A 25,707-nucleotide genomic window follows, 5' to 3' on the forward strand; every position below is an offset into this window, starting at 1 on the left:
GTCTGTGATTTGGATCCAGAAAGCTGTGAACTGTTGAAGAAAGAGAAACAGACTGTATAGGCAAAAAAGGCTTTTCTCTTCCATGTAAGAAAATAGAAATAAGTTTAGAGAATACTAGTAAATCTTTCAAAAGCTTTAAATGAAATCTAGGAGAAGTTTAAATTAATTTTGCAGTTAATATTTTACAACTTTTGACAGTACAGTGAGATTGGAGTGGCAGAGAGTGAGTTGAAAACAGAACAGTGTTCTACTCATTGCTTCCATAGAATTTGATATCACAGACTTATTTTCATAGAAGATGATTGAACTGAACGTACAGCTACCAGCATATAAAAAAGAGGGTAAATTTAATTTTGTACTAACAATAATCTTAGTTCTGCAACCATTTGCCTGGTGCATTAAACTCTAAACACAAGTTAAAGTGACTGGAAACTTTACGATTTCCATGGTCCAACTCTAAAATGAGTGGGGTGGATAGTGTGGAAGAGAGGCTTGGGCCCAAAGTAAACATTAAAAACCAAACAGAAAACCACTGAAAATTAACTACACATTTTGAATGATTTCTCTTTCAAAACATTTTATTGAAGGAACAATGGAAATAGTGTGTGAAGCCTAACCATGTATTGTGTTGCTGTTCCAGGCTTCATCAGCAGTTTCTTGATGTTTGGAAAGTTCTGAGACCCACCCTGTTGGACTACTTGTGACCAGTGCCTAAGACTACAAAAACATACGTGTGAAAGAACCTCTCTTCCTTCCTTCCTCTGAAGGAAGTGTCCATCACAACACTGTGGAAACTCTGTGCAGGCCTTTCAAGGCAGGAGAACGGTTTGTGCTTCTGTCGACGCTCGTGCGCAATCTCTGCTTCTTATGCACTCCAGCACCCCTATCAGTTCCTTGTTCTCCTTCACCAGCCCAGCAGTGAAAAGGCTGCTGGGCTGGAAACAAGGAGATGAAGAAGAAAAGTGGGCAGAAAAAGCCGTTGATTCCTTGGTGAAGAAGTTAAAGAAGAAAAAAGGAGCCATGGAAGAACTGGAGAGGGCTCTGAGCTGCCCAGGTCAGCCCAGTAAATGCGTCACGATCCCACGTTCCTTGGACGGGCGGCTGCAGGTGTCTCACCGCAAGGGCCTTCCCCACGTCATATACTGCAGAGTGTGGCGCTGGCCTGACTTACAATCTCACCATGAGCTGAAACCACTGGAATGTTGTGAGTTCCCTTTTGGCTCGAAACAGAAAGAAGTGTGCATCAACCCCTACCACTACCGGCGGGTGGAAACCCCAGGTAATTATGTCACCTGCAGATGATTCGCATCTCTGTGTTAGCTCTTGCTCCGGCAGGTCTAGTCTTGGCGCATCCTACAGCAGTGCTCTGAAATGTGAAAAGGCAGGCTCCGTCTGATGGAAGGATCCTGGGTCTTACCCTGCCTGCTGCTATCCTAGCTCTGGCAGCCAGGACTAGGGAGGGAGTAAGGAGCCCCTCTCCCGATGGGGTCTGCGTCCCTTCGGACCCCCGAGGGCGCCTGGATCTTGTCCAAGGTGCTGAAAGCATCTTCCTCTCCCTGGACGCGGGTCCTTAATCCTCCCCGTCTGAACTGGTTTGCATGAAGTCTGGGCACCAGCCTGGCCTCACCACCGGGGTGAGATTTATGTCTTATTGAAAACCAACAGTCTGGTTGGTTTTCAACTCATTAAGCCCCAGGAAACACCCTCTCTTTAAAGATAAGGTTTGCAGTAAAATGGCATATTTTGCACTGAATATGAAACCAGGTCAGTTGGTTCTTCCTAAAATACCTGGTGCCCTGCCTTAAGTGGGATTTACTTACCTAAATTGAGAGTTTATGTGAAATAAATCCATCAGGTTCCCATAAAACTTTGACATTTTCTACTGATAGCCCTCTTTGGACTGCGCTAAAAACTTACGACCTCACTGAAAGGTCATTTAATTGGGCTTTATGTCAATGAAACAGCTGTTAAAAAATCGTAGTGTTCAGTGTTGACTTCTATAAGGATCTTGGAAAGCAGGGCTGGCAAAGGTCTTGAGCAGTCATCCTGTTTTCCTCTGCCCAGACTCCTGAACCAAACCAAATTACCAGGTACATTCCTGACAGATATTTTCCTAATGAGCTCTAAAAATCCCATGTGATAAAGGCTCTACAACCTCCCCAGGCAAGTGAAGCTATTGCTCTTCTATCCTTACAGATCAAAATTATTTCTAATGTCTAACCTAGCTCTCCCTTACTGCCAAAAAATCACGGTAATTTCATTTACTAATGGATACAGTTGGTAAGTGTATACTTTTTATTCTGAGATTACTCCTTGTCTGGCATGAATTTTACTCTGAGGTGACATTAAGATCAGATAAGTGAACTGTGGGATGTTTCTTTTCGCACAGATGAAATAAGGGAAAGACATTTGTTAACATTTGTTAAACACCAGGGGCTGCTTCCTCTTCTGATAATCCTTCCAGTGCAGCAGAGCTGTCACTGTGAAGTTGTATCCGATCTGCTTTAAACATTGTCAAAACTTTTATATTTTACAGCTACACTGAGTGGTGCTTGTTGTCAACAGTTTTCAGTGGAAAATGCTGATCTCACGCCTTGCTAAAGTAAACTCTGCAATAATTTAAGAAAAGATGCTCATAAAATATCCCTTTTTTTTTTTTATTGCACTTCTTTATTTGCAGGCTGCAGTCTTTAGTGTCTTCTCATTTCTTCTGGTATAACTTTGGTGCAGTTAATGGAGTCTACTCTGCTGACAGCGCTGAACAGTGCTGATTTCAACCCTGGTTTTCTCATCTGTTCAGTGCCAGCTAACAAACACTGCTAATGGAATAGTCCAGCAGCTGCTAAACGGCTGCCAAAGCTTGTTGTTCTGATCCTGAAACTCAGAAGCTTTCAGCTGTGAATGTGTCTCTATTGTCTGTGCAGCAGACTGGCAGTATCTGAGCTAGTAAAGTGGAAGGGGACAAGGTGCAGGTCTGGGTACTGCTGAGTTGGTAACATGATCCCAGGAGCGGCTTTCACCCATGCAGACTCGTGTGGACTTGCAGCTCTCAGAGTGCAGGGTTTGCCCACTGGAGGGACTTTGGGCACTCTGGACTTGGCCACCTTGTTCTGGAGGTGGAAGTGAGTGCAACTGTGAGGATACAAGCTGTGCTGTGCCAGTTCTCCACAGGACCCAGGAATTGTTCTCAGGCTGTTGTTTTCACTACTACAACTCTGCTTACAGGGATAACTCAGAAGCTGAAGCTCACAGCTGTAGTATATATTTGTACAGTACAGCAGAGTGCAACCCACTCGGGTGTTCTGGGGCAGGAGAGAGAACTTGCACCACTGCAAGTGGTGCAATGCAGCTCCAGTTGGAAAGAAGTGCTGCAAGGAGGTGTGGGCAAGGCAAGAGAACAAATGAGCTTCATGAGAAAGTGGTGGCAGTGAGATCACCACAGAAATTGGTGATTTAGGTGCCAGTCTGTTTAAACAGCAGCCTTCTTTTAACTGCGGGAAATCTGCATCTTGGCTGTTGGTGATCTTAGGCTTGTATGAGATTCTCTGAGTTTCATCCTCTGGAGCTGAAGAATCCCCCACTGAATAAGTCAACACTGTATTTTTTATAATCCACATACCAGCATTATTTTTATATGAATGTCCACCCTTTTGGGGATCATTTTCCATCACTGCAGTCTTTCTTGCTGAGTCAACCACTCCATGACCAGATCCATTAACTTCAATCCAGAATGAATGAATTGTGTCAAAGATGGGAGGACCTCATCCTTTCTTTGACAGCCTGGTAAATCCCTAGACCTCTGTTACTAGAGTACAGCTTTGAAATCTGGTCAGAGATTCAAGGATTTCATTACCTCTGCTGTGTCCTCAGGCTGCCCAGTCCCATTTTAGGCTCTGCTACTGAAACTGCACAGATTACACATGGCTTTTATTGCTGCTACAACTATTTCTGGCAGATTTCTTCTCCAGTCTGCTGAATAGCAAGTGCCAATTAGGAATAAAAAGTAGAAAATATTTCCTCTATGTGTGCAACATCCCACTTCAGAGAGGAGTTAGGCCACCTAATCTGAAAGAGGTAGGTATGTTGGTTATGCTGTGCTTCCCCCTTTACTGTCGCCTTCAAAGACCTCAGTGGTTTGTTGACCAGACCAGAGCTTTTCTCTGGTTTGTTGTCAGCAGAAGCTGCCTAAACATGTACCCTATCATTTTCATGGGAGATCATTCATATTGCAAATTTGAGGGCACACCATTGTTGTAGACAGAAGTTTTGATTTAGACCAACTGATTGCTTTCATGAAGCCTGAGTGGGACTAAGATGTGATAGCTCCCAGGTGGAAGACCACCTGATGGCTTCACTGTTGGCCATGTGTTTGGGAGTAGTCATGGGCCCAGGGAAGAGATGGATCTCACCAGTGAGTGGTCTCCAAGAGTAGTAAACAATGCAGAGATGGATTAATGTGTGAGAAATTGCAGTGTGGATGTTGTACCTGAAATTAAAATGAGGTAGAGAAGTTTGCTTGCTAGCATCTGAAGTCACAGGCACAGCTGGTTCCCAGCAAGAACTGTTGAAGCTAAAGGGAATGGGAGAAAGGTATGAAAAGCAGTGGCAGGACTTAGGACATGACCACATTTGTCTTCAGTTGGATGAAGATCATGAACACTTCAGCAAGCACAGAAGGAAGGATCTACCACTGGCTCTTGGTGGACAGTAGCATGTAGAAGAAAAGGACCCCAATGAGTGGAGAAAATGTGGGTAATTTATGAGGACAGGTCCCAACACATTTACTCAGTTTCATGCCTCTGGTCACACTTCCTTCAGAGTGCTTGAGCCCTGGAGAGTGACATGTTACCAAAAGAACAAGGAGAACGAGGCCCTGGGGGACACTCTTAGCCACAAACAAGAACATCTTGGAATGCCTCCCCACCACAGAGGCTTTATCCCTCTAGGCAGTCACAGAACAGTCAGTGGAAAGAGTGAATGAGGTGGCAAACAAACTGTTCAGCAGAGCAGAAATTAAGAGTGCCATGGTCAGAGCCAGGAAGGAGTTCAAGGCTTGAAAATTCTTCCTGCTGACTCACTCAAGGCAAATCAAAGGCTTTCCCTGGCAAGCGCTGCTCACACATCCAGATTCTCAGCTTTCATTTGGAGAAGGAGCTGAGTTCTCACAGGGCTGAAGGAAGCAGCTCCCTCAGCTGTGGTACCTACAGTGAGGTGGGTACCACAGCTCTCAACACTGCAGGACATTGATGCACACACAGCAGCCTGTGCACCTCTGCTGGGTGCAAAGCGATCTCCAGCTCATCAGTTTTGAAGGCTGCTGGTCAGAGCTGGCTGATCAGCAGCAGACCTGAGAAGCATCATACCAGTTTCATGGAGCTGCTGTGGAAAACTCCAGAAGCAGCAAAGGAAAACTCCAGAAGCAGCAACAGTTCACAGCCTGGAGCTGTTCACAGGAGCATGGGATGGGAGAAATACAGCTCACCAAAATTATATCTGCAGTGATGGTATTAGTCTTGTCCCCATATATAGCGGTTAAAGAGTTTATTCCTCTCCACTGGCTGTGAAGAGATCCACAGAGGACTGGGCAGTGAATGCCAGATGTGAATACTTATATTGCCTGTATGAGTCCTACCTGGATGTTTAAAGCTAAAAGAGCAGAAGAGAAGCAGAAATACCTTTCTCTACCAAATGACTTAAGAAAGTGGCAGCAGACTCTTCATGCCACAAATAGGAGCGTATGAGGGGCAGAAGGAAAGAAAGTAGTCTCCACAGCACCAATCCCTGTTATGGCCAGAGATAATTAGCAATGCATTGGGCCAGAGAACCATGTGTGTGTGGTGTCTTAACAGGTATCCCAGTGCCTGTTTTTCCAGGCAGAGGAGATAACTTCTGCAGTGAACTCCCTGCCATCAGTCCAGTCTTTTGCAGTGTTAGGGCTCAGTTCTTCAGGTTGTGGGGGACTAGCAAATTCCCAGTGGTATATTCCAGTAGGCGGGCAGACAAGTTGTTTAACCCTGCCTCCACTGCAGCACAGTGCTACATTGAGCAAGAAGCTGTAAACCCATTGTTGGTACCAGGCACTGTAAATGCCCCAGCTCTCTGAGGAACTGATGTGCATTCCAAGCAGTGTTCCTGCAGCCTCTTCTCATGCACATGTTTTGCATTATCTATATATACATTATTTGCTTTATTCAATAGCAATTGCTCCACTCTTTCATTAAGCTGGATAAAGGAGAGTTTGCTGTAATTAAAAGCTGTTAGCTAACCTACCTAAAAATAATTTGCCTTACCTAGACAGCTTTTTGGCCCAAGCAATATGTTAAAACATGTTCAAACTGTATATTCCCATCAGCATTTAAAAACAAGAGCGTACACTGCTATTTGTTTCCATATACTAGTAAGGATAGACTGGAAGATGATGTGCTGCTGGGTTTTAGGCCAGAGGAGCTCTCGATACTAGGTCAGTCAATACAAGCCTGCTGAATTTTCCCTGATGCTGGGACAATACATCCTTCTCACAATAACTCAAATTTCCTCCTTATCTTCTTTGGTGGCTTTTAGATCTGCACGATACCAACTGGGAATCTGTTCCCCCTACCTGTGCCTTAACTAAGATAATTAGGCACTATGTGAGCAAGTAACTAATAGAGAATCTTGGGATACAGGAATCACCCACTGTAGGGGCTGCTCTCCCCACCAAGGACTATGGAAGACACGATTAAAGCCTCAGGTTGAACTCTCATACGGAAAATTATTCAGCAAGCCTCCTTGTGTTCCAGCCTAGGGACTGCATCTTCATAGGTATCTCACCAGTCAGGATTTTCAAAGTGTTTTGAGTCTTAATTCTACTCTTGCTTCTCATATGTCAGAATCCATGGTAATTTGGATCAACCTTGGGTTTCTCAAAGGGGCAGTGCTGTTAGCAGTGCTGACAGTGTGAGATGAAAGTGAAGAGAGTTTGTGGATAGGCAGTATCTTCTACTAGAATAATTTTTAAATGGGTTAATTTGGATTTCAGTTTTCTGGCCTGATTTTTCATGTCTTAAATACCAACCACTGACATATGCCTTTTTATGCTAGATCTTTTCTAACTATATTGCAAGACCTAAATTGATATTGCTGCAATGTTTGAATTGCCATTTACATTTCCTTTCAAAGATGCCACTGTCTGTCTGGCAGCATTTCCAAGTACCTGACAACATTTTAGATCTGGTGTCTGGCTTCAGGTCTGTACTTCCTTTCGCCCATCTGTAACACACTGATAGTAAAATAAGCAGTGTATTGTAGAGCACTATTAATTGTTATTAAGCTTGGCTGTGAATTTGGCACATCCTGGTGATAATATTTAGAAAACTTCTGATGTGTTCAGTTTTTGAAGAAGGGATGAAGAGGTAATTTTGAGAGGGAGAGATGCACCGCCTGAATTTCTGCCTGCTGCACTTGTGAATTTTATGGTACCTTGCTTAAGTCAAGATTCTCTATTTTGCATGTGGAATTGCTGTAACTGGCTGTAGATCGGGAGAAAAATGTCCAAGAATTCAGCTTTTGATTCTTGGGCTTGGACAGATTTGTTACTCTTCAACGACTTGTATGCAGACAGCAATAATTGAGCATCATGGAATATGCCTCTTTTTAACCTACAACAAGATATACTTTCAAGAACACAACTTTAAGCATTTTTCCTGTTGTTTTTGTTTTCAGTCCTACCTCCTGTACTTGTTCCAAGACACAGTGAATTTAACCCTCACCTCAGCCTCCTTGCCAAGTTTCGAAACACTTCTCTGCACAGCGAGCCACTGATGCCACACAATGCCACTTATCCGGATTCTTTCCAGCATCCTCCGTGCACCCCTTTCCCATCATCCCCCAGCCACATGTTCTCCCAGTCACCTAACAGCATCAGCTACCCCAACTCACCAGAAAGCTCTTCTGGACCAGGAAGTCCCTATCAGCTCACAGGTAAGAATGAGCTTTGGGAGACTCTCACTTTTTGCGGGTCGTGCCAGGGCCTGGGGTCAGGTGACAATTCTGTGCTCCCCCACAGACTGTAGCTGCAGATTGAACTGTTGGATAGAATGGACTTGGAATGTGATTTCTCATGACTGTCTCCTGTATATTGTCTCTCAGTCCTTCTGACAGATGCTCTAGAGATTGAGAATTGTAGTTGTCCCTCTCCTAGAAGTGCCTGGGTGCGATGTCATGATTACTCTGGGGAAAAACTGAGGAGAGAAGCAGTCATGGCAGAAAAGAGCACTTGCCAGACCTAAGTTAGGGACCTAGGATGGTCAGGGTACGAATGTTTACAAACTCCATCAAGGAGACAGGATAAAATGGGGAAACTGGTGTGCAGAAAGTTTTTTTAAGTTTATGGCAATCCCGCTGACTGTATAAATTTCAGAAAGTTAAGGTGTTTAACAAACTGGCCCAACACTTGGAAAAGTCACCAGGCAAGTTCCTGTGACTTTGGAACATGTTCCACAGTTCTGAGGTTAGCAGGCTTATGTCACTCAGATTGTTTGTGTTGTGAACTCCTGACTTAGTACAGCTCTAATTACCTGAAAATTGACCTGTGCTTTTACTGTTAATGCAACACAGCTAAGACCTAGTTTTAATATCAAAACGTGGTTCAGATTCACTTCAGCACTTTAACTTTCAAATAGTTTCAGTTATGTCAGCTTTTTCACAAAGATGAATTCAGGTCAGAATCTTGTAATTTAAGATTTTAGTGTCTCAGCTATGAAGCATTTAAATTCAGGTCCTTAATGATATGCCTATTTCATTTTAAGAAAGAAGTTTATTTTACAAGGTTTTTGTAGCATTTGAACTTCCTTTTAAGTTGAATACTTTCAACACAGTGTGATGTTTTTCCTTCCCTCTTCATTCATTGAATGTGCCTTCACTCATTTCTTCTCTAGATCTCTATTTCTGATTATATCATATTTAGCAACACTGAAACATTTCATCAAGTAGCAGGACTTGTTTCTCTTGCCAATATTTTCTTTCACCTGTGTGTAACTCAGCTGGATTCAGTGGAGCTGGTCCTGACAGGTAAATCAGGCCCATTCCAGCTGTGTAATGACTCTGACTCGTGCATTTAACTGAACCTGGGACCTCGTAAAGCTACTTAATGATGGAAGTGGCTCAACCTGAGCTTCAGTATATCACAGCACCGGCACACTGATAAGCATAATTTGCCTGTGTAACAATTAGGGATGGAAGGCTATCTAAAGCAAACTGGAGTTACATCAAGAACCTTGAGAGGGATTGCTGTGACCAAATATAGGTGTCAGCAATGCAGGTTTCTGCATCTCATGGAATTGTCTATACTCTCCCTGTAACCAGTGGAGGAAAACAGACATTCCTAGTAAAAGATTCATTGCATCTTCTTGTATATGTCCAATACACCGTGCCTGCAGGTTCCTAATTTTCTTTAGTGGATATAAGGACACCTAAATGTGGTTAGTTTAGAAGCAGCCATCAAAAATATCCATATAACCACATGATTCCGGGATTATATTCCTTTCTGTAACTTATTTTCTCTTCCACTATTTCTTGACTTTGTTTTACTGTTTTTTGTTGGAGGGTTATGTCATCTAAGTGTTAGAAATATTATGTAGTGTATGAAATTCCTAGGTCCTGAACAGTGCTTAAATAAAATAGAATAACATGGCTTACTTGGAAGATTCAGTGGTTGTCTCATGATACAGTTCTTAGTTATCCACTCCAGGTTAAGTCGCTTTATTTTGAGGGCCAGCTAACAGACCCCAAACACAAGAGGGAATTTCAGTCTGGAGCCAAGTTAAACCCTTCTTAAAGAAGCCCTTGGTCCTGCAAACTTGTACATGGCTATAATTTTCATATAAGCCCCTTGAGTTTCTGTTCAAATGAGGCAAAACGACACACTTTTAGTGCTTATGCACTGAATGTTGTCATTTTATAATATGAAAATGAAGTCCTTTTTAATTTATCTTTCTAAAGCCTCCAGCCTTTCTGCATAATCCCCACTGTAGAGTCACCTTCTGTTTTCTAGCTCACGTTGCTGTAAATGAAACAAATCAGGAGCTGAGCTGTCCTGACTTGATACTTTTCCTCTCAAAGTTTTCCTGACATCTATTGCTCTTTGATGGGAGACAGAACAAACCAGGAGAGTGACAGATATCCCTTGCAGGACAGAGGAAAAAAGACAAGTCTGGAGGGAGTTTTGTCAAGTCTGATTTCTACAGCTTTCCATAGGCTTTTTTTATGGATTATGAAGAAAGAGAGCTTTCTCCCAGAGGATGAAATAAAGTTAGTTTCTGCTCTTAAATTGTCCTCCTCAAGTTTTAAATTAAAGACAGAATTCTGGAAATAACAGATGAAACTGCATTACTTTCTTAGGGTAACAACTGGTGTTAACAGAGAACTTGATTTTAGATGGGTCTAGGCCTGAGGCACTATTGTGACCATCCCTCTCTCTTTCAAGCACTGCATGTCCAACATGACAGCTTTTCCTTCCCATCTTTGCTGAACATGCAATGGTCTGAATCTGGAGACTGAAGGGAGGTCAGATTCAGATTTGTGTTTTTTCCAGTCTTCTCAAGCCAAACAGTACTGAAGTAGTAAAATACTCACCAGGAAAAAAAAGCAGGAGGAATTTACCAACATACTGACTTAGGTGTCTTTCTTCCTTCCTTTCTCCTTTCTTTTTTCTTTCTTTCTGTAGTGGAAACTCCACCTCCGCCCTACCATGCAAGAGAACCTCCAGGAATCCACAATGGACGGTCAATGGATGCAATAGCTGAAAGTCAGCTAGTGCTGTCTTTGCCCAATGGAGGTAAATCTGCCGATGGAGAAGCTGAAAGTAAATACCATTTGTACTATTCTTTAAATAAAAACTTTTAAGAAAAAAAAATTGTTTTAAAAAAAAAATTGTTATTTGCACAAGAAGTGTTAGTGATCTGTAATAATAAGTTTCAGTCAGTTTTGCAGTAAGGCTGTGTGCTAGACCCATCCATTAGCTAGCAGGAGAGGTCGATGTAATATTTCCATGAATTATGTGCAAAGTTACAGAGTTTAGACCTTATTTGCATCCATGAAGTATTACAGTTAAAAAGCTGTTAATGCAAGCAAACACTGTTATCTACATTGTAAAGATAAACATATCAAATCAGGGACGGTGGGGCAATATAACACACAAAAGCATTATCAATATCAGAACTCATTTCTTTATCACCTTCAGCTCTAGGTTTCAAGTACTTTAAAGGCTTATTGTAGGGACCTTTTTTCTGCCATCCTTGTATAAATGTTATGGTACTGGCTGGCTAGAAAAGAAAAGGACATGTTCTAGCGGAGTACAAAGATATTTTGACAGAACTCCAAAGATATTTTGACAGAACTCCAAAGTCTTATAATAATTCTTTAGTGGGAGAGGCATTAATGGTCAAAGAAGGGTCCGGGGCCCTGTTTGCACCCCTCAAACAACTTGATGACGTCTCCTCTTGATGGCCTCTCCTACCTTTGGGCTAGTACTGGCTAGTGCTGATGCCCCCACCATTCAGAGCCCATTGCTGCAGAGTAGGAAGGGAAAATGGAGTTCCTCTGCTGGCTTTTGCTTTGGCTTCCGGCTACTGCAATGAAAAATCACTGTTGTTCTTTTAGTCCATCATATTGTGTTCCTAAAGAAGTGTCATTTCTAGAATGAGGACTGAGCACTGCATACACATGCACTTTAAAAAAATATTGCCAGCCTTCTGAAACAGTGAGGAGTGTGTATGTAGCATGGAACTGGAGCAGAAGGAATGTGAGGGGATGGTGCTAATTATGGATGGGGACACAGAATGGCTGGATAATAACAAGTTATCAGACACCAATACTTATAAATAAATTGTCAAGCTAGTTTAATCTCTTTATCACAGCCTACCATCCCTGATCACTATCCTAGGGAATATTAGTTGGAAGTTTATTAGAGGTTATGCACAGAGGTGCTCTGGGGGCAGGCGGGCTCACATGCCTGTGGTGAGCAGGCAGGATAAAGTTTCCTACTAATTCCTGTAGGACAAATGAGGCCAGAGATTCTGTTACATTTTTGAGTCTTTCTCTGTCTCTGATTTAGAAAACCTGGGCAGGGATAGATCCAAAAGAAATGACCTTGCTGACATTTCTGCTTACGGTCCCACATGGAAGCGGAAAGCCTGAAAGCGTGCAAAAATTGGAGTGATTTATTACTTCTGAACTCCAGAGTTTGGTATTAGGCTGAAGGCTTAATACCAAAAACTTGGCTCAGTTTTGACTTGCTTTGAGCCCATCTGTCATCCCTATCTCCTGCTGGTGTGCAGAGCAGATGTATCCCTTACTATTTTCAGTGTATAGTTCGGGCCCCAGTTCAGTGAGGAATGTCAGTGTCGTTGATTTAATGCAGTGGAGTTTCCACTTTTAAGAAGAAGTGGGGCTCCTCAAGGCTTAGAGTTAAGCTGATGCACCAACCTTTTGCATGTTTGGGACTTCAGTCATAAAATCAAGAAGCAATGGAAGCTTCTGTTGGGATAAAGTATGACATAAGTAACTGTTTAGATAAAGAGATGGGGGGCTGAGAGTGGGAGGGAATGAAAGAAAACAGAGAAAGATTGTTTAAAAAATACTGCTGAAACCTGAGCAGCTGCTTAACTTTCTTTCCTACAGACTTTCGGCCTGTTTGTTACGAGGAACCCCAGCACTGGTGCTCAGTTGCCTACTATGAACTCAACAACCGGGTAGGGGAGACTTTCCAGGCCTCCTCTCGAAGTATCCTTATAGATGGATTTACAGATCCTTCAAATAACAAAAACAGGTTCTGCCTGGGTCTGCTCTCAAATGTAAACCGCAATTCTACTATAGAAAACACCAGGAGACACATAGGAAAAGGTAAGAGGGAATCCCCTCTCCTCAGGAATAATATTCAGAGCTCAGAAGATCCATGCACTGCATGAACAAACCTATCTGATTCATCAGATGTGCTTGCCTTAAAATCAGACCTCTGACATTACTTCTGAAATAGAAGAAAAGCAGAGGATTCTTTTTTGAGTGGATAACAATCAACAGAGTAACTCCTTACAAAGGCTATTTACTTGGCCAGCAAAGAGAAAAATGTTGTTTATAGTTGTGTGTTCTAATTTAGCAGTATGTATTTTCATTTTATTTATTAGAGCTTCTGGCAACTGGGAATATTGCCATTGAAATGCCACTAAAAGGATAATTGCTGGTGCCTCAGGGCTGCTTCTCCTCCCACCAAATAACAAAGAGAGATGGATGAAACACTTAGTAGCCGAGTTACTTAGCTGAAGAACTCTGGTGGAACTGTGTTTGTAGCTTTCCCCTCCCCCCCGTCCCTGCTTTGTCCGATTCCCTGCTTTGTCAGCTTTTCCCGGGTAAAACTAAGGTTTGTATTCTCCCACCCGTGGCTGCTGGTGCAGCTCTGTGTGCTCCAGCTCTGGTGCACATATACCCTACCCTCAGCATGCAGTGTGACATGCTGCTGGGGCCAAGCTGGAGGAGACCACACCTGCACACACGCACACTCCGGACCAGCTCCCCAGGGATGTGTAGGGTTTGATACTCTCCCAGAACTTACTGCTGTTTGTGGTGGTGAGTCAGAAGCCCTGTGCCAGCCACTTCTCCATGCAGATGAAGCTTTGCCTGTTCTGGTACATCCAGTCTAGACTCATTATCTTGCCAACCCAGCCTCTCACCAGTAGCTGCCTGGGAATGCATTTCCCACTGGGCTAATTAACTCTAATTGTTCCACTCCTATTATCTTGTCAACCTCACCTCATTTCCCAGGCCTAGAGCAATATTTTAATTGGCTCTTGATAGTCTAGTGTTGAATGACTGAATACGAGGAAGCTCTGAGACAAATGTGATACATTTTTTGCAGACAGCAGTGAACCTGAAGGCTGGAGCAGCCAATGCTGTGCTAAGCTCTTGCACTTTTCCCCAGGATGAAAAACACTTATGTTGCAGGTGCCACAAGTGTGTGCCATAGTGGTTTGTTGTGTGGAGTGCAAATGTGTTGTACACCTAGTTCTAACTTAGAAAATAAAGCAAAGCCTTACATCCTATCAGTGTAAGCCGTCAGAGGGATGTAGATCAAAGCTGAGCCTGGCCCTAAAAGAATGACAAAAGATCCCAGCTGTCACGCGGCAATGTTACAGTCTGTGACTTTCTGCCCCAAAAGATGAGGAGACAGAACAGAAATAAAGTTAGGTAAATGCTAATGGTCTTCATCCATTTAAATGTGAAGATCTGTCTTAATTGATTGGAAGTCCTTTAAAGTCTTACACTAGGAATGTGCCCAAGGGAAGGGAGCAGACTGCCCAGAGAGGAGCTTAATATATCAGAGATCCTTAATTTTACTGCTCTTCCCTGTTTATACAAATCCTAAAAAAACATATACAAGTGGAATAGAAGTGTCACCAGTGCAGGCCTGCAGAAGAGCACAGAGCAGCTCCAGAAGCCTATAGTTCAAAGGCATGGTGGACAGATGAAAGCTGCTGAAATGGATACAATTGTCACATGTTAACACTGGAGAAAAAAGAGTGAGTAAACAAGATTAGCTCAGTAGGATAAGGATATGTGATTGAATTGTCATCTAGAGTATCAGCGTGAAACCATTTCCTGGAAATACCACATCAAAGCTAAAAACAATCCAGAACACAATGCAACATCTATGAGCAGTTGGACCTGTTTCAGCAGTCAGACTTCAAGGACAAAAATGTAACTTTTGTTCCATGTCAAAAAGATGTGGATGCTTGGAGACTGCTGAATTTTCAGTTTCTGTAGAGGCAATAAAATACAGCTAAAACATATGAACTTTGATTTGGTCTTCTACAAATATGTATTTAACTGCTTGGTTTCCTTTAGGGTGCTTTCCTCCGGTGAATGAATTCTAGAATAATAGGAATACACACTGATTAGTGTTGTATTTACTGCTTTTAAAAAGTTCACAAGAAGAAAACAATTTGTAACCTCTGCTTTAAGAAGTGGCATTGATGTTTTTGTTATTGTAGCACAATGTTTGGGCAATGCCTTTGAAAGCATTCATTTTTTTCAGAAAATGGGTTACTTAATATACTTTGAAAACTCAGCCTTTAAAATTTTTCACCTTAGCATCCCCTGTGGTGACCCTAAGTCAGTAGCTACTCCTGAAGACTTGAAACGTGGTGCACATTTATGTCCTTATCCTTCTGTCCCTACCCTCTGTTCTCACTTCATCTGATTATTTCAGACAGCTGTATGGACTCCATAAAGATCCTTTCTGTCCTTCCCTTTTATCCATTTCCATGGGAAGGAAGGTCAAGTGGTAACAGTCATGGTGTGCAGCACCCCACAGTGCCTGGTGCAGTTAGAGCCGATGCTTTCCTGTCGCTGCTGTTCCCAGTGCAGCACCAGAGTGTGCTCCGAGCCACAGCCTTGCCACTCACAGCCCATTTCAGATCTTGCGGCTGCTCAGAAGTCAAGTGATGGCTTGAAGACAGACTTTAAGGTTCCCATCTGAGTCACCCTGGAAGACTACGGGAGAGTTTATTTTTTCCCAGATTCTTTTCCCACTCAACCTGCTTTCCCCCATGCCATTCCCACTTCTGTTTAGAGGCTGGTTTTGTCCTAAGGATGTGCTGCTGCCCCTTGTTGTTATGACTGCAGAATGATGAACAGACTGGGAATATGTAACCAGTCTGTTTGTAAGAAAGACAGCAGGAATAAAACTAATTACAGCTGCATTATTAAAGCCCAGTTACCAGTAGCTTTGCAGGCAGTCTGCTGAGGCTCTGTGAACATTTGTGTGTGTTTGAAGAGCATACCTAGTATTAGAGAGGAGGATTTTATTTTTATTTAGTGGTGGTTTTTACAAGAACAAAGAATTGAGTTTTTACACCTCTCTTGGCCCTGGGAAGGATTCATTTCCCCTAATCAAGCCATGGGAAGGGTGACTGGGCATTTTCACAGGATGATTTGTCCCCTTTCAGCTTGTGGCTTCATGCTCACTTTTCAAGCAGTCAGGGTGCCCATTGCCACCCTTGTACTGATGAAGATCTCACAAGATCTCACTGAAAATAAATTTTGTTTTGTTTGTTTTCAAGTTTATTAGCTGGTTCAGTTCCTCAGCCTGGACAGCAGCCCAATCCTCAGCTGTCGCTGCCAGCAAGAGAGCAGGTGTGTCAGCAGGGGCAGGGAATGGCAGAGCCTTTTCAGCACCTGCACAGATTTCCATGGCATTAAGCTGGCTCTGAGCCTGCACTCTGTAGCAGATGGAGTGAATTATCTGGTCACAGTGCCTCTCTCTAGCTATCAGCTAGAGAAGACATCTACATAGTTATCATCTTACAGATGATCCCCAAATTCAAGGTTGCTGGATTAGGCTAAGATAAATTCTCCCACCAATTCAGGTATGTTTTCATGCAAGCAGATATCCTTGGTGGATCAAAATATTTGAAGGGATAGAAGTGCTTCCACCTTAATTTCCCCAAGTCACAGTCAAAATTTGAGTTAGTATTGGTAAGTCACTGAAAAGTTCAGAAGAGAATCAGTCATTTTCTTGCTAAAGGTCACTTGGAACACCATCTGATGAGTAAGTCACATTATGTAAATACAAATACATGGTTCTGATGTGGCAGATAAAGCAAAATACAGGAAAGTATTTTAAGTACAGCCATGATGTGTTTTAAATGTCTGACAGTAGGATCCTGTAGTAAAACAACAGCGTGCAGTGAAGTTGGTCTTGGCCAGTGTGCATTTGCTTAACAGCAAAAATACATTTAGCTGTGTAATGCAATAGTGATTCTTGCATTCTTGGATAGTTTTGATTGATGTTTAAGATATTGTTGACATGTATTTGATGTTTATGTATGTGTATTTTGGCATAAAATTACTACTTTAGTACAACTATGCTGTTGGGTAAAAGTAAAGAAACCAGCACTGAGAAACAAAGATCCTGGAAGGATCCTGGGCTTGTATCCCCAAACCAGCAAAATAATTAATTACAGGCATCAAGTGTGTTGTGAAAAATGGAGACATAACACATGTTCCTTTTTTTTTTTTCAAGGTGTTCATCTTTACTACGTCGGTGGGGAGGTTTATGCTGAATGTGTCAGTGACAGCAGTATTTTTGTGCAAAGCCGCAACTGTAACTACCAGCATGGTTTCCATCCAGCCACGGTCTGCAAGATCCCCAGTGGCTGCAGCCTCAAGATCTTCAACAACCAGCTCTTTGCCCAGCTTCTTGCCCAGTCAGTCAATCATGGTTTTGAAGTGGTGTATGAGCTGACCAAGATGTGTACGATTCGAATGAGCTTTGTTAAAGTAAGGATTCTTTGCTTTCTCTCACATCCTTGCTTTTGCTTTCTCTTGTATCCTTTGGTGCAAAATTAGATCACATCAAATCCATTCCAAGGGAGGATGTATATAAAGGCAGGTAGATATTGCCTGTTTTCCAGTATTGCCTTAAACTTACAGGTGCTCAAAATCAATAGCTTTTGTGGTCAACCTGAAAATCTCTTCGATTACAAAATTCAGGTGCTTCATAGACTCTCTGTGGAAAATAGGCAGAGAATGCATGGTGGTGTTCCCCCACTGATTGTTCAAAAAGCTCAACTCAGAAGAGCTTAGCAACATATAAATGTTGTAGCACATATCTTAGGCAGTTGTGATCTCTCCTATTGTTACTGGTTTGCAATAGAGCTTAAAAGAGCCATTGAAAAGAATATCCTTATGTATTTAGGCTAATTTACAGTCTCACCAGTACCACAGACTTGTATTAATTAATTAATGTATTGTCTTAATTAAGGAACACTGGGTCCTTCTTCATCCCTCACTGAGCATGCAGAGAATTGTTGTTTGCCATCTGCCCAATCCCTGACAAATATTGTCTTACTTTCTGAAGACGTTCATCTGGCCAGCCACACAACCAGAAGGGCTTCTTGCAAGCAGAATGGAAAACCCAAAAGAATATTTTACCTTCCCCCTGTTATTTGGAAGAGACAAGAGGTTACTAAATCCGATGTTCTGTTGCCCTTCATATTTGTTCTGATGTCCTTCATATTTGAATTTCACAGTCTGACTGCTCTGTGGGAAATCTATCAGTCTTTGTGGAACTTTCCCAAGTCTTCTGAAGGGCCTTCTCACCAGAATAAGATCTCTCAACTCCTTTTAGCACTTAGGATTTATTTTCATGCCTGTTGTAGCATCTAACCCCCAAAGAATGGCAAGTGTTTCGAGATAGTTTCCAGATGATGCTAGACCAACTTGCTATAGCGCTGCAGGGGAGAGCTGGCAGCAATGTTCAGCCTGGAAACTAGAGCAGCTGCACCATTTGAAGCTCTTGGTCCTGCTAGGTACCATAAAAATGGCTTGAGTATGTTTCTTTGTCTTGCAGATTTGTTTTTATACAAATGACTGAATTGAGATGATTGAATTCTCATCTAAGGTACCAAAAAGTGCTTGAGGCTCAAGTCCAGTTTCCTTAAGTTCTACAGAGCTGATGAGTTGAGTCCTTTCTGGTCTAACTTTTACTAGCCATCCTTAGGGACCCATCTTCTTAAGTCTTCAAGAGCATTAGGAGTGCCCTGTATTCTCTCCCAGGAGTCCAAGCCAAAATCTCCATGCCCATGACCATGCTGTTGCTTTGTTCTTGGGAGTGAGCTGGTATCTTATTCACATACAAGCATTAGGGCAAAAAAAAAAAAAAAAACGAAAGCAAGAAACCCAACAAACAGCATTTTCTTTAATGGAAAACATGAATGGACATGTTGTTTGTAAAGGCAGTGTAGCCAGTTACACAATATTTTCATTATCTCAGCGATTCAGGGGCAAGCTCTTTGATGTGTTATCTGCCTCCATGCCCAGCATGGCAGCAGAAATGGCAGTGTTGATGCACTATATAATGCTGCTGCCATATTATCACCTTGCTTTGTTGAAATAATAGCAGCTATTATTGTGCCTCAGGCACCAGAAGACCAGTGCAAGGAGTTATTTTGAACTCTTTCCCATGACGTCTGGAAAATTGCTATGCAAATCTCATCTAGGCTCTTTCTTCCTGAGCTGCAAATACACTTTCCTTTATTCAGTCTTCCCAAAATATTTCCCTCCCAAGGAGTGAGCCCTCCTGTGTTCAGTCTGGGGTCAGGAGTGATCCTGGATGTTGCTGATGCAGTGCCAAGAGGGGCCTGTTGTCTGTCAGAGCCATAGTCCAAGAGAGCCCTAATGTGCAGGGCAGTGCTGTGGCTTCTCTGCTGACTCGTGTCCAGATACTGCTGGTCACCTACAGCCCAAAGGGCTGGAGACCCTGCCTCTGACCCCACCAATGCTTGAGCTACCAGGTGGGAGGCAGGGATAGGTAGGGACCAAGATATGAGAAACTTGACGGGGCTGTGCCATCTTCTGGATGTAGGGCATAGGACAGGGGGAGGTGAAGGCGTTGTCCCCTCTGATGCCCTTTTTGTGCCCACAGAGCAGCTGAGAGGAGCTCAAATGTGGGTGTATCATCAGTGAGAGCGGCTTCCACCCACTGAGCACTGCTGATAACCAAATCAGGATGGCTCTTGCCACCTCTCCACAGCTGAGGCAGCTGAAGCACAATGGGAAGAGATGGAGAGTTTCTCCAAGCCGAGGTCTGAACCCAGCTCAATCCTTCCCACATCTCTCCAGGTCTTGGAGCTAAGGGGAACACCCAGCAGACTTGAAGGCTCAGCACTCTGGGACACGGAGCCTAGGCTGGAGAGAGCTGCTGCCCACAGGAGGAGGGAAGTGTTGGCAGGAGCAGCAGGACACATGAGGGTGCCAGTATCCTCTTCCCACCATCTGTGGAAAACACCACTGCAGCTTTGAAAGTTGTACTCACTTCATTCCCTTGTTAAGAGAACTCCAGCTCTGGGCTCTTCTCAGTCCTGGGGTGAAGGAGGCTACCTGCAACCCAAGAGTGATATACAGAGAGCACCAGGGTCCCTGCCCTCCTCGCATTTCCCCTGGGGCTGCTCCAGCCAGAGACAGCATCGCTGGGAGTGTTTGGGAGTTGCCAGCAGAGGGAGAGGCCAGCCACCTGCCAGGCTCCCCTAAATCTGGCACATTGGTCTTGAGTCCTGTAATTGCTGTACCTCTAGATTTTCTGTCCTGGCTGTCAGCAAGGTGTGCCAGCTCCTCTGACACTTGCTCTCCTGGCTGTGGATCTTCACTGCAGTTGAGTACTTCTGACTTCACCATCTCAGAAGTCTGACTGTGCTGGCATTTTATGCAAACATTTACAGATCAATCTGAGGTTCTGTGAATGCAGGCTCTTTCTAGTCTGATAAATGCTTGGCAGTTCAGAAAAATGCTGTCTGTTTGAAAGTACTCTTTGGGCTTTGGTGGGTCCATATCTTACTCTTCTGCTTTCTTTCCCCTTTTCTTCATTAATCAGCATGGATTTTATCCAGACCACTTATGGTGACATCTCATTTTAGTGTTGATCCTAGTTTTCTAGCTATCGTCTAAAGAAGTAGCTGCACTGGCAGCCACAGTTGTCTGAGCTGCTCAGCACTCTCAAATTTTGGTGACTTTGGCAGCCATCAATCTTAATATCCCTCCATGTCCTTTTGTTGTGACAAGAATACCAGCCTGCCCGCTTATCATAATGACAGTATGACTCAGTGTCTGATCAGCATCCCACAAATGAAGATCCTCATCCTGTTAGTGGGACCATGTTTTGCACATTGCCCTATGGAAATCTGAGATCAGTTCTGCCAGTGAGACATCTGGTGAGCTGCAAGACTCTGGGCTGTGACTCGCATGCCTTGTGTTGCTCTGACGTCAGGCTGCCTGCTTAGCACTGCTTAGACACTGTGCCTGCTTGAATCATAGAATATGCTGAGTTGGAAGGGTTTCATCAGGATCATCAAGTCCAGCTCCTGGCCCTGCACAGCACTATCCGCAAGAATCACACCCACAAGCATTATCTGAATGCTTCTTGAACTCTGTCAGGCTTGGTGCTGTGACCACTTCCCCGGGATGCCTGTTCCAGTGCCCAACACCCTCTGGGAGAAAAGTCTTCTCCTAACTTAAACCTGCACCTTGAAGCACGGATACTTCAGGTTTTCTCTTCTCCCTGCCAGCACCCCATCCCCACCTTCTCTGAGGTGCTTCATATCCCTTATCTTCCCCAAGAGAGCTGGAGAAATTACTGCAGGACTTCCCACAGCAGAGAGCCGGGAACTCTTGTTGGCAAAGAGGACATGTTCAAGGATAGAAAACCTGTGGAAAGTATTTATACATAGGCTAAGAATGGTACATAGGAACTGCTGGAAGTTTCCAGAGGTTAGACAAATACTTAGAATTTCTAAATGCTTAGAATCACAGGATGAATCTCTACCAATACATGAAGCAGTGCCCAGGACCATCCCTAGTTCCTGTTAGTGAAAGAGGCTGGCCTGCTTTTTGCTGGTGCCAGACAGCAGTCTGCCAGACTTCCCTGGACATGTCCCTGGGGTGCAAACAACAGGGACCATTCTCCTGGCTGTTTGCAGGCATCCAGGCTTGGAAACAGGCCTTTCCATGTTAGTTGTTGTCTGCACCTGGAAGTGTGACTGAGATTTTTAATTTAATAGCATTGAGTCCCTGGTAATTATGATAACAATGACCTTAAAAAGGAGCTAAGTTTCTAGAGAAAATTATCCTTAGGATATAGCAGCAAATCTTGGGAACTTGGGTGGTGGACTGTCTGCAGTTGTGTTAGACTATCAGCACTGGAGTTATGATTTAATGTTTTGAGTGTTTTTTAAAAAAGACCCGCCTCACTTTTTGGTCCTTTTATAGGGCTGGGGAGCAGAGTATCATCGCCAAGATGTTACAAGCACGCCCTGCTGGATTGAGATCCACCTGCATGGACCATTGCAATGGCTGGATAAGGTGCTGACACAGATGGGCTCACCTCACAACCCCATCTCCTCAGTCTCTTAAGAATCATCTCTAGAATTCCCTTAGGATGGATGCTATTGCAGGCAGTGGCTTATAGAATTCCGATGAACAGAAGCTTCTATATGTAGATGTATGTAGATGTAAATATATCTATACATAGTCTACTCTCTTTTTTTAAATTTTTTTTTTCCATTTTGTGGTTTCTAGTTACTCTGATGCCAGTACAATAAGTTTAGAAATTCAGGTATAGCGTATCTGTTCTCTAGGACAAAATAAGCCAAATTCCTGCAAAAGTGTCAAACATTTCCTGTGAGCATCTTCATTCCCCAGCCAAGCCAGTAAACGGTGCAAATTCCCAGCACTTTCACGTGGGTTCAGAAACCTGTCTGTCGCTGCTCCTAGCAGGTGAAATTCACCCCTCTGCAGGCAACCAAAATCAGATCTCTGTGCCATTAATATTCATCTTACATCCTGATTTCAAGTCCAGAAGAGGACCTGAGGTGGTGCACAGGACTTATGCATAGAGATGACTTTTATCTAGTGAACTGAAGGACTAAACTGCCATTCCAGTCTGTCTCCCTACTGCAAAGCACGATGAGACAACAAATCCTCTGAAGAGCTGATGCACACTGTCTCTCCTGGGATTTGGCAGGAGAAGGGAGCATGTTCAGCACAGGAACCTTATCTCAGAGCATTCTGGACAATCTGAGTAGTCTGATACTGCTAACATAGTAGGGTATGGTACTGCTGCACTGAAAAGCAACAAGCTCCTAAGAAAAAAAAAAATAATTTAAATATATGGCCATGAGTTAAAAAAACTAATTAACTTCCAGGGCTTTTTTTGCAAAGTACATACATACTTGCATATGTGTCTAGCATGTAAACTAAATCCTGTCCATTCTACAGTATTGATGTAGTTTGTTTTAAAGTTAGGACTGTCTGTATTTAGACTGCTGTGCTGATATCAAGGTACACCTAAAAGGGATTTGAACTGTGATTCAGAAAAGGAACATTAATTGTGCATTGAAGAAGCAAATAATTAACTTTATCATTCATGTTGGGAACAGAAAGCCCCACACTCAAAGGATGCAATGAGAAGGAGATGGGAGTCAGCCATGTCCATCCCCTGTATTGGGCCAGTCCTCCTTCCCTGCCATTCCATACATCCCTGTGGATGGTTTCTCATCTTAGGTACAGGCTTCTTCATTTGCTGAGCTTTTGCCTTGCCTGCAGAGGATGGTGAGGCATGGTGAAGCCATGAACAAGTAAAGAGTGAACCTATGTGCAGAACCTTGTCTGTGCTCCTTCTGTAAGCAGGGAAACCTATTGGCCATACCCTAATCCCATCCTTGCAAAATGCTGTTCACTTGGAAACCTTTCCTGAGAAGACAGGTGAAACTCTTACTACATTTTGATGGCCTTTCCTTTTGCTGAAAGAGTTGAGATTATTTCTTTCCAAGCATAACAGTCCACTGAAAATAGTTTTTATTTAAGGGTCAGGAAGACTGAAAACATCTGCAACATCATTCCTCCGTAGAACAAGTAGAATTATTAGTGGAAAAAAATGTTTTTCAGAATACTTCTTTTCTTCTCACACAATATCTGGTGCTAGACATTTTGCTGCATAATTAGAAGAGTACTCCTGAAATCTTCAGCTGGATCACAAATGCAAAAGGAAATAACATTCACCGGAAAGACAGTGAGTAAACTAACAGTGTTATTTCATTTGAATGCATCTTCAGCTGCCTGCAGCTTTAGCAGGGCACAGGATAAATTGTTGTTAAGTTTGAGCAGTAATAGCAAGTTGTATAGAAAATTTGTAAGTGCAAAGAACCCTATTCTGTCACCATTTGACGTCACCAGGGTCACTGCGAGATAGGAAAAACTGTACAGTCTCTTGCAGCAATGAAATCCAATAACAATAATAATCATATACAGAAATTCCAGGTGTGCCATTTACTATTTAGCAGACTTTAGAGACATCAGTTTGGAAAAATGCATTTTCCTCAGCTCTAAGTGATCAGATACTGGTTACGTATTTTAGCATGTTCATTGCCCCTCTTCTCCAGTTGCACTTTTGCTCCAGGATGAGCACCTTTTGATTTTGCTCATTCTTTTTATTTCAGCAGCTAGGGACAGAGGATATCACCTTTACTGTCCAGGATCTAGCTCTGTCTCTTATCCTAGATTCTTCCTTGTCTTTTAGGCTGAAGCCTCGCTCCCTCTTAATATAGAGAGAAGCCTAGGAGTTCCTTTTAGACATTCCCAGCATTGTCATCTTCCTCACAGAGAGCAAAGGGAAATGTTCTGAGGTGTGTCTGCTCTTGGGCAGCTCCAGAACTCAGTTTTCTGTCAATACTGCAGAGAAAAATTGGATGGCCAGTGAAGAGAAGCAGCTTCTTCTGGGGCATTATTTGTTTCATCACAAGGTATTTCAAGCAGGTGAAATACACTCCTACCTGAGCATGCTTCCCACTGAGTATAAGGGGAACTCAGGGTCATTAGCTCAAATGCAGATTGCTACACTGGATGCATTCAAAATAGATGAGAGGAACCCTAATAGAGGTGTGGTGATTTTCCCAGCCTAGTAACGATGCTTGCTCAGCAAGTGTTTGTTTGGTTTAAATTGAAGTTGGTCAATTTGGTGCAGTTTTTCCTTTCCTTTATGTCTACATTTAATCATTTTACAAATAGGATTTGGCTTCCATGTAGTCCATACTGCATCTCATTTAAGGTAGTCACTTTAATACTGCCTTACTTATAAGAAAAGAGGCATTTCTGGAGCATGATTCTTCTGACCCATTTATAACACCTGTATTAGGATAAGATGAATTTCAGCAAATTTAACTATTTGCTGAAAACTGGATCAAAGCACTCAATTTTGGGCAATTCTGACAACAGCCATCTGGTTTTAGCCTTTGGGAAGGCTGATACCACTGTGTCAGTTGTTTCCTATTGTGATGGCTTCTGGGGGCATAGCCCACTGTGCTGTGCAAACACACAGAAGCTGACAGCTCCTCCCCAAAGCCCACAGTACATGGGAGGAGCAGTAAAATGGATGAGACAAAAAAGGAAATAAGATGACCCCTGCCCAGATGAAGAGATAAAAAAGTAAGGCTAATAAACCATTTATTTCCCTTTTTTTTAAAACAAAATTTCTTTTATAGGCTTCTCTAATATATATGAATCGCAATTGGTTAAAATTCAGGTTTCTTACAATTTACAGCAATACAACTTTGTATCTCTAATGTCTTCCCCACTTTGGAAGGAGATCATTTCTGCTTAAAGGTCTTCATGAACCTTTAAACCTGTAGTCAGTTTAAGGTCTTTATAAATGTTCTACTCATTAATGCTCAGCCTTTGGAGACAGTCTTCCTGAGAGATTTAAAACCACTTACAGCAAGACTACTTAGTTGAAGGCAGATTTTTTAAATGTTTTTTTTTGAGTCATCAACAGTTCATAGCCTCTTAAAAGTTTCTGTGGAGGAGTACCATGCATCAGCAGGCAGCAGTGGGAGCCTAATGAGGCAGAGGCATAAAGTACATTCAGCATGGTATGTAGACCACTTGTTTTCCTACTAAATAGTCGAGAGAAGATGACTTCAGTTGCTGCCAGTTCTTCAGCATCACCTGTATTAATTATTGTGCTGTTTGCATCCAGAGGTGGCAGAAGCAAATCTCACACCCTGACTGCCTGGAGCCATTCCATGGCACCGCTGCTTGGGTGGCTCAGTCCCATCCTCTTGCCTAGGAAAAGCTGCCCGGGTACGACACAGCAGTGGCTGTAGCATTGCAAGGTGCAGCACGTGCCTG

At 43.0% G+C, this 25,707-nt stretch overlaps 1 protein-coding gene across 3 annotated transcripts; it reads left to right on the forward strand.

The window, feature by feature from the left end:
- Positions 1-867: 867 nt before the first annotated feature.
- Positions 868-22,539, forward strand: SMAD9 (SMAD family member 9; the record flags this gene model as incomplete). 3 transcript variants are annotated; one of them, XM_084226524.1, is made up of 6 exons in its annotated part: positions 868-1,279; positions 7,702-7,959; positions 10,703-10,840; positions 12,658-12,879; positions 17,054-17,310; positions 21,793-22,539. In XM_084226524.1, the coding sequence occupies 6 exons, from the start codon at positions 868-870 to the stop codon at positions 21,934-21,936; spliced, it is 1,431 nt and encodes a 476-aa protein (XP_084082650.1). In that variant the 3' UTR covers positions 21,937-22,539. The 3 variants fall into 3 exon arrangements, with proteins under 3 accessions (XP_084082650.1, XP_084082651.1, XP_084082652.1); XM_084226525.1 differs by having other exon boundaries at positions 10,703-10,813; XM_084226526.1 differs by lacking the exon at positions 10,703-10,840.
- Positions 22,540-25,707: the final 3,168 nt, after the last annotated feature.

This window comes from Fringilla coelebs (assembly GCF_963513975.1).
Source record: "Fringilla coelebs genome assembly, chromosome: 2".
Taxonomy (NCBI): Eukaryota; Metazoa; Chordata; class Aves; order Passeriformes; family Fringillidae; genus Fringilla; species Fringilla coelebs.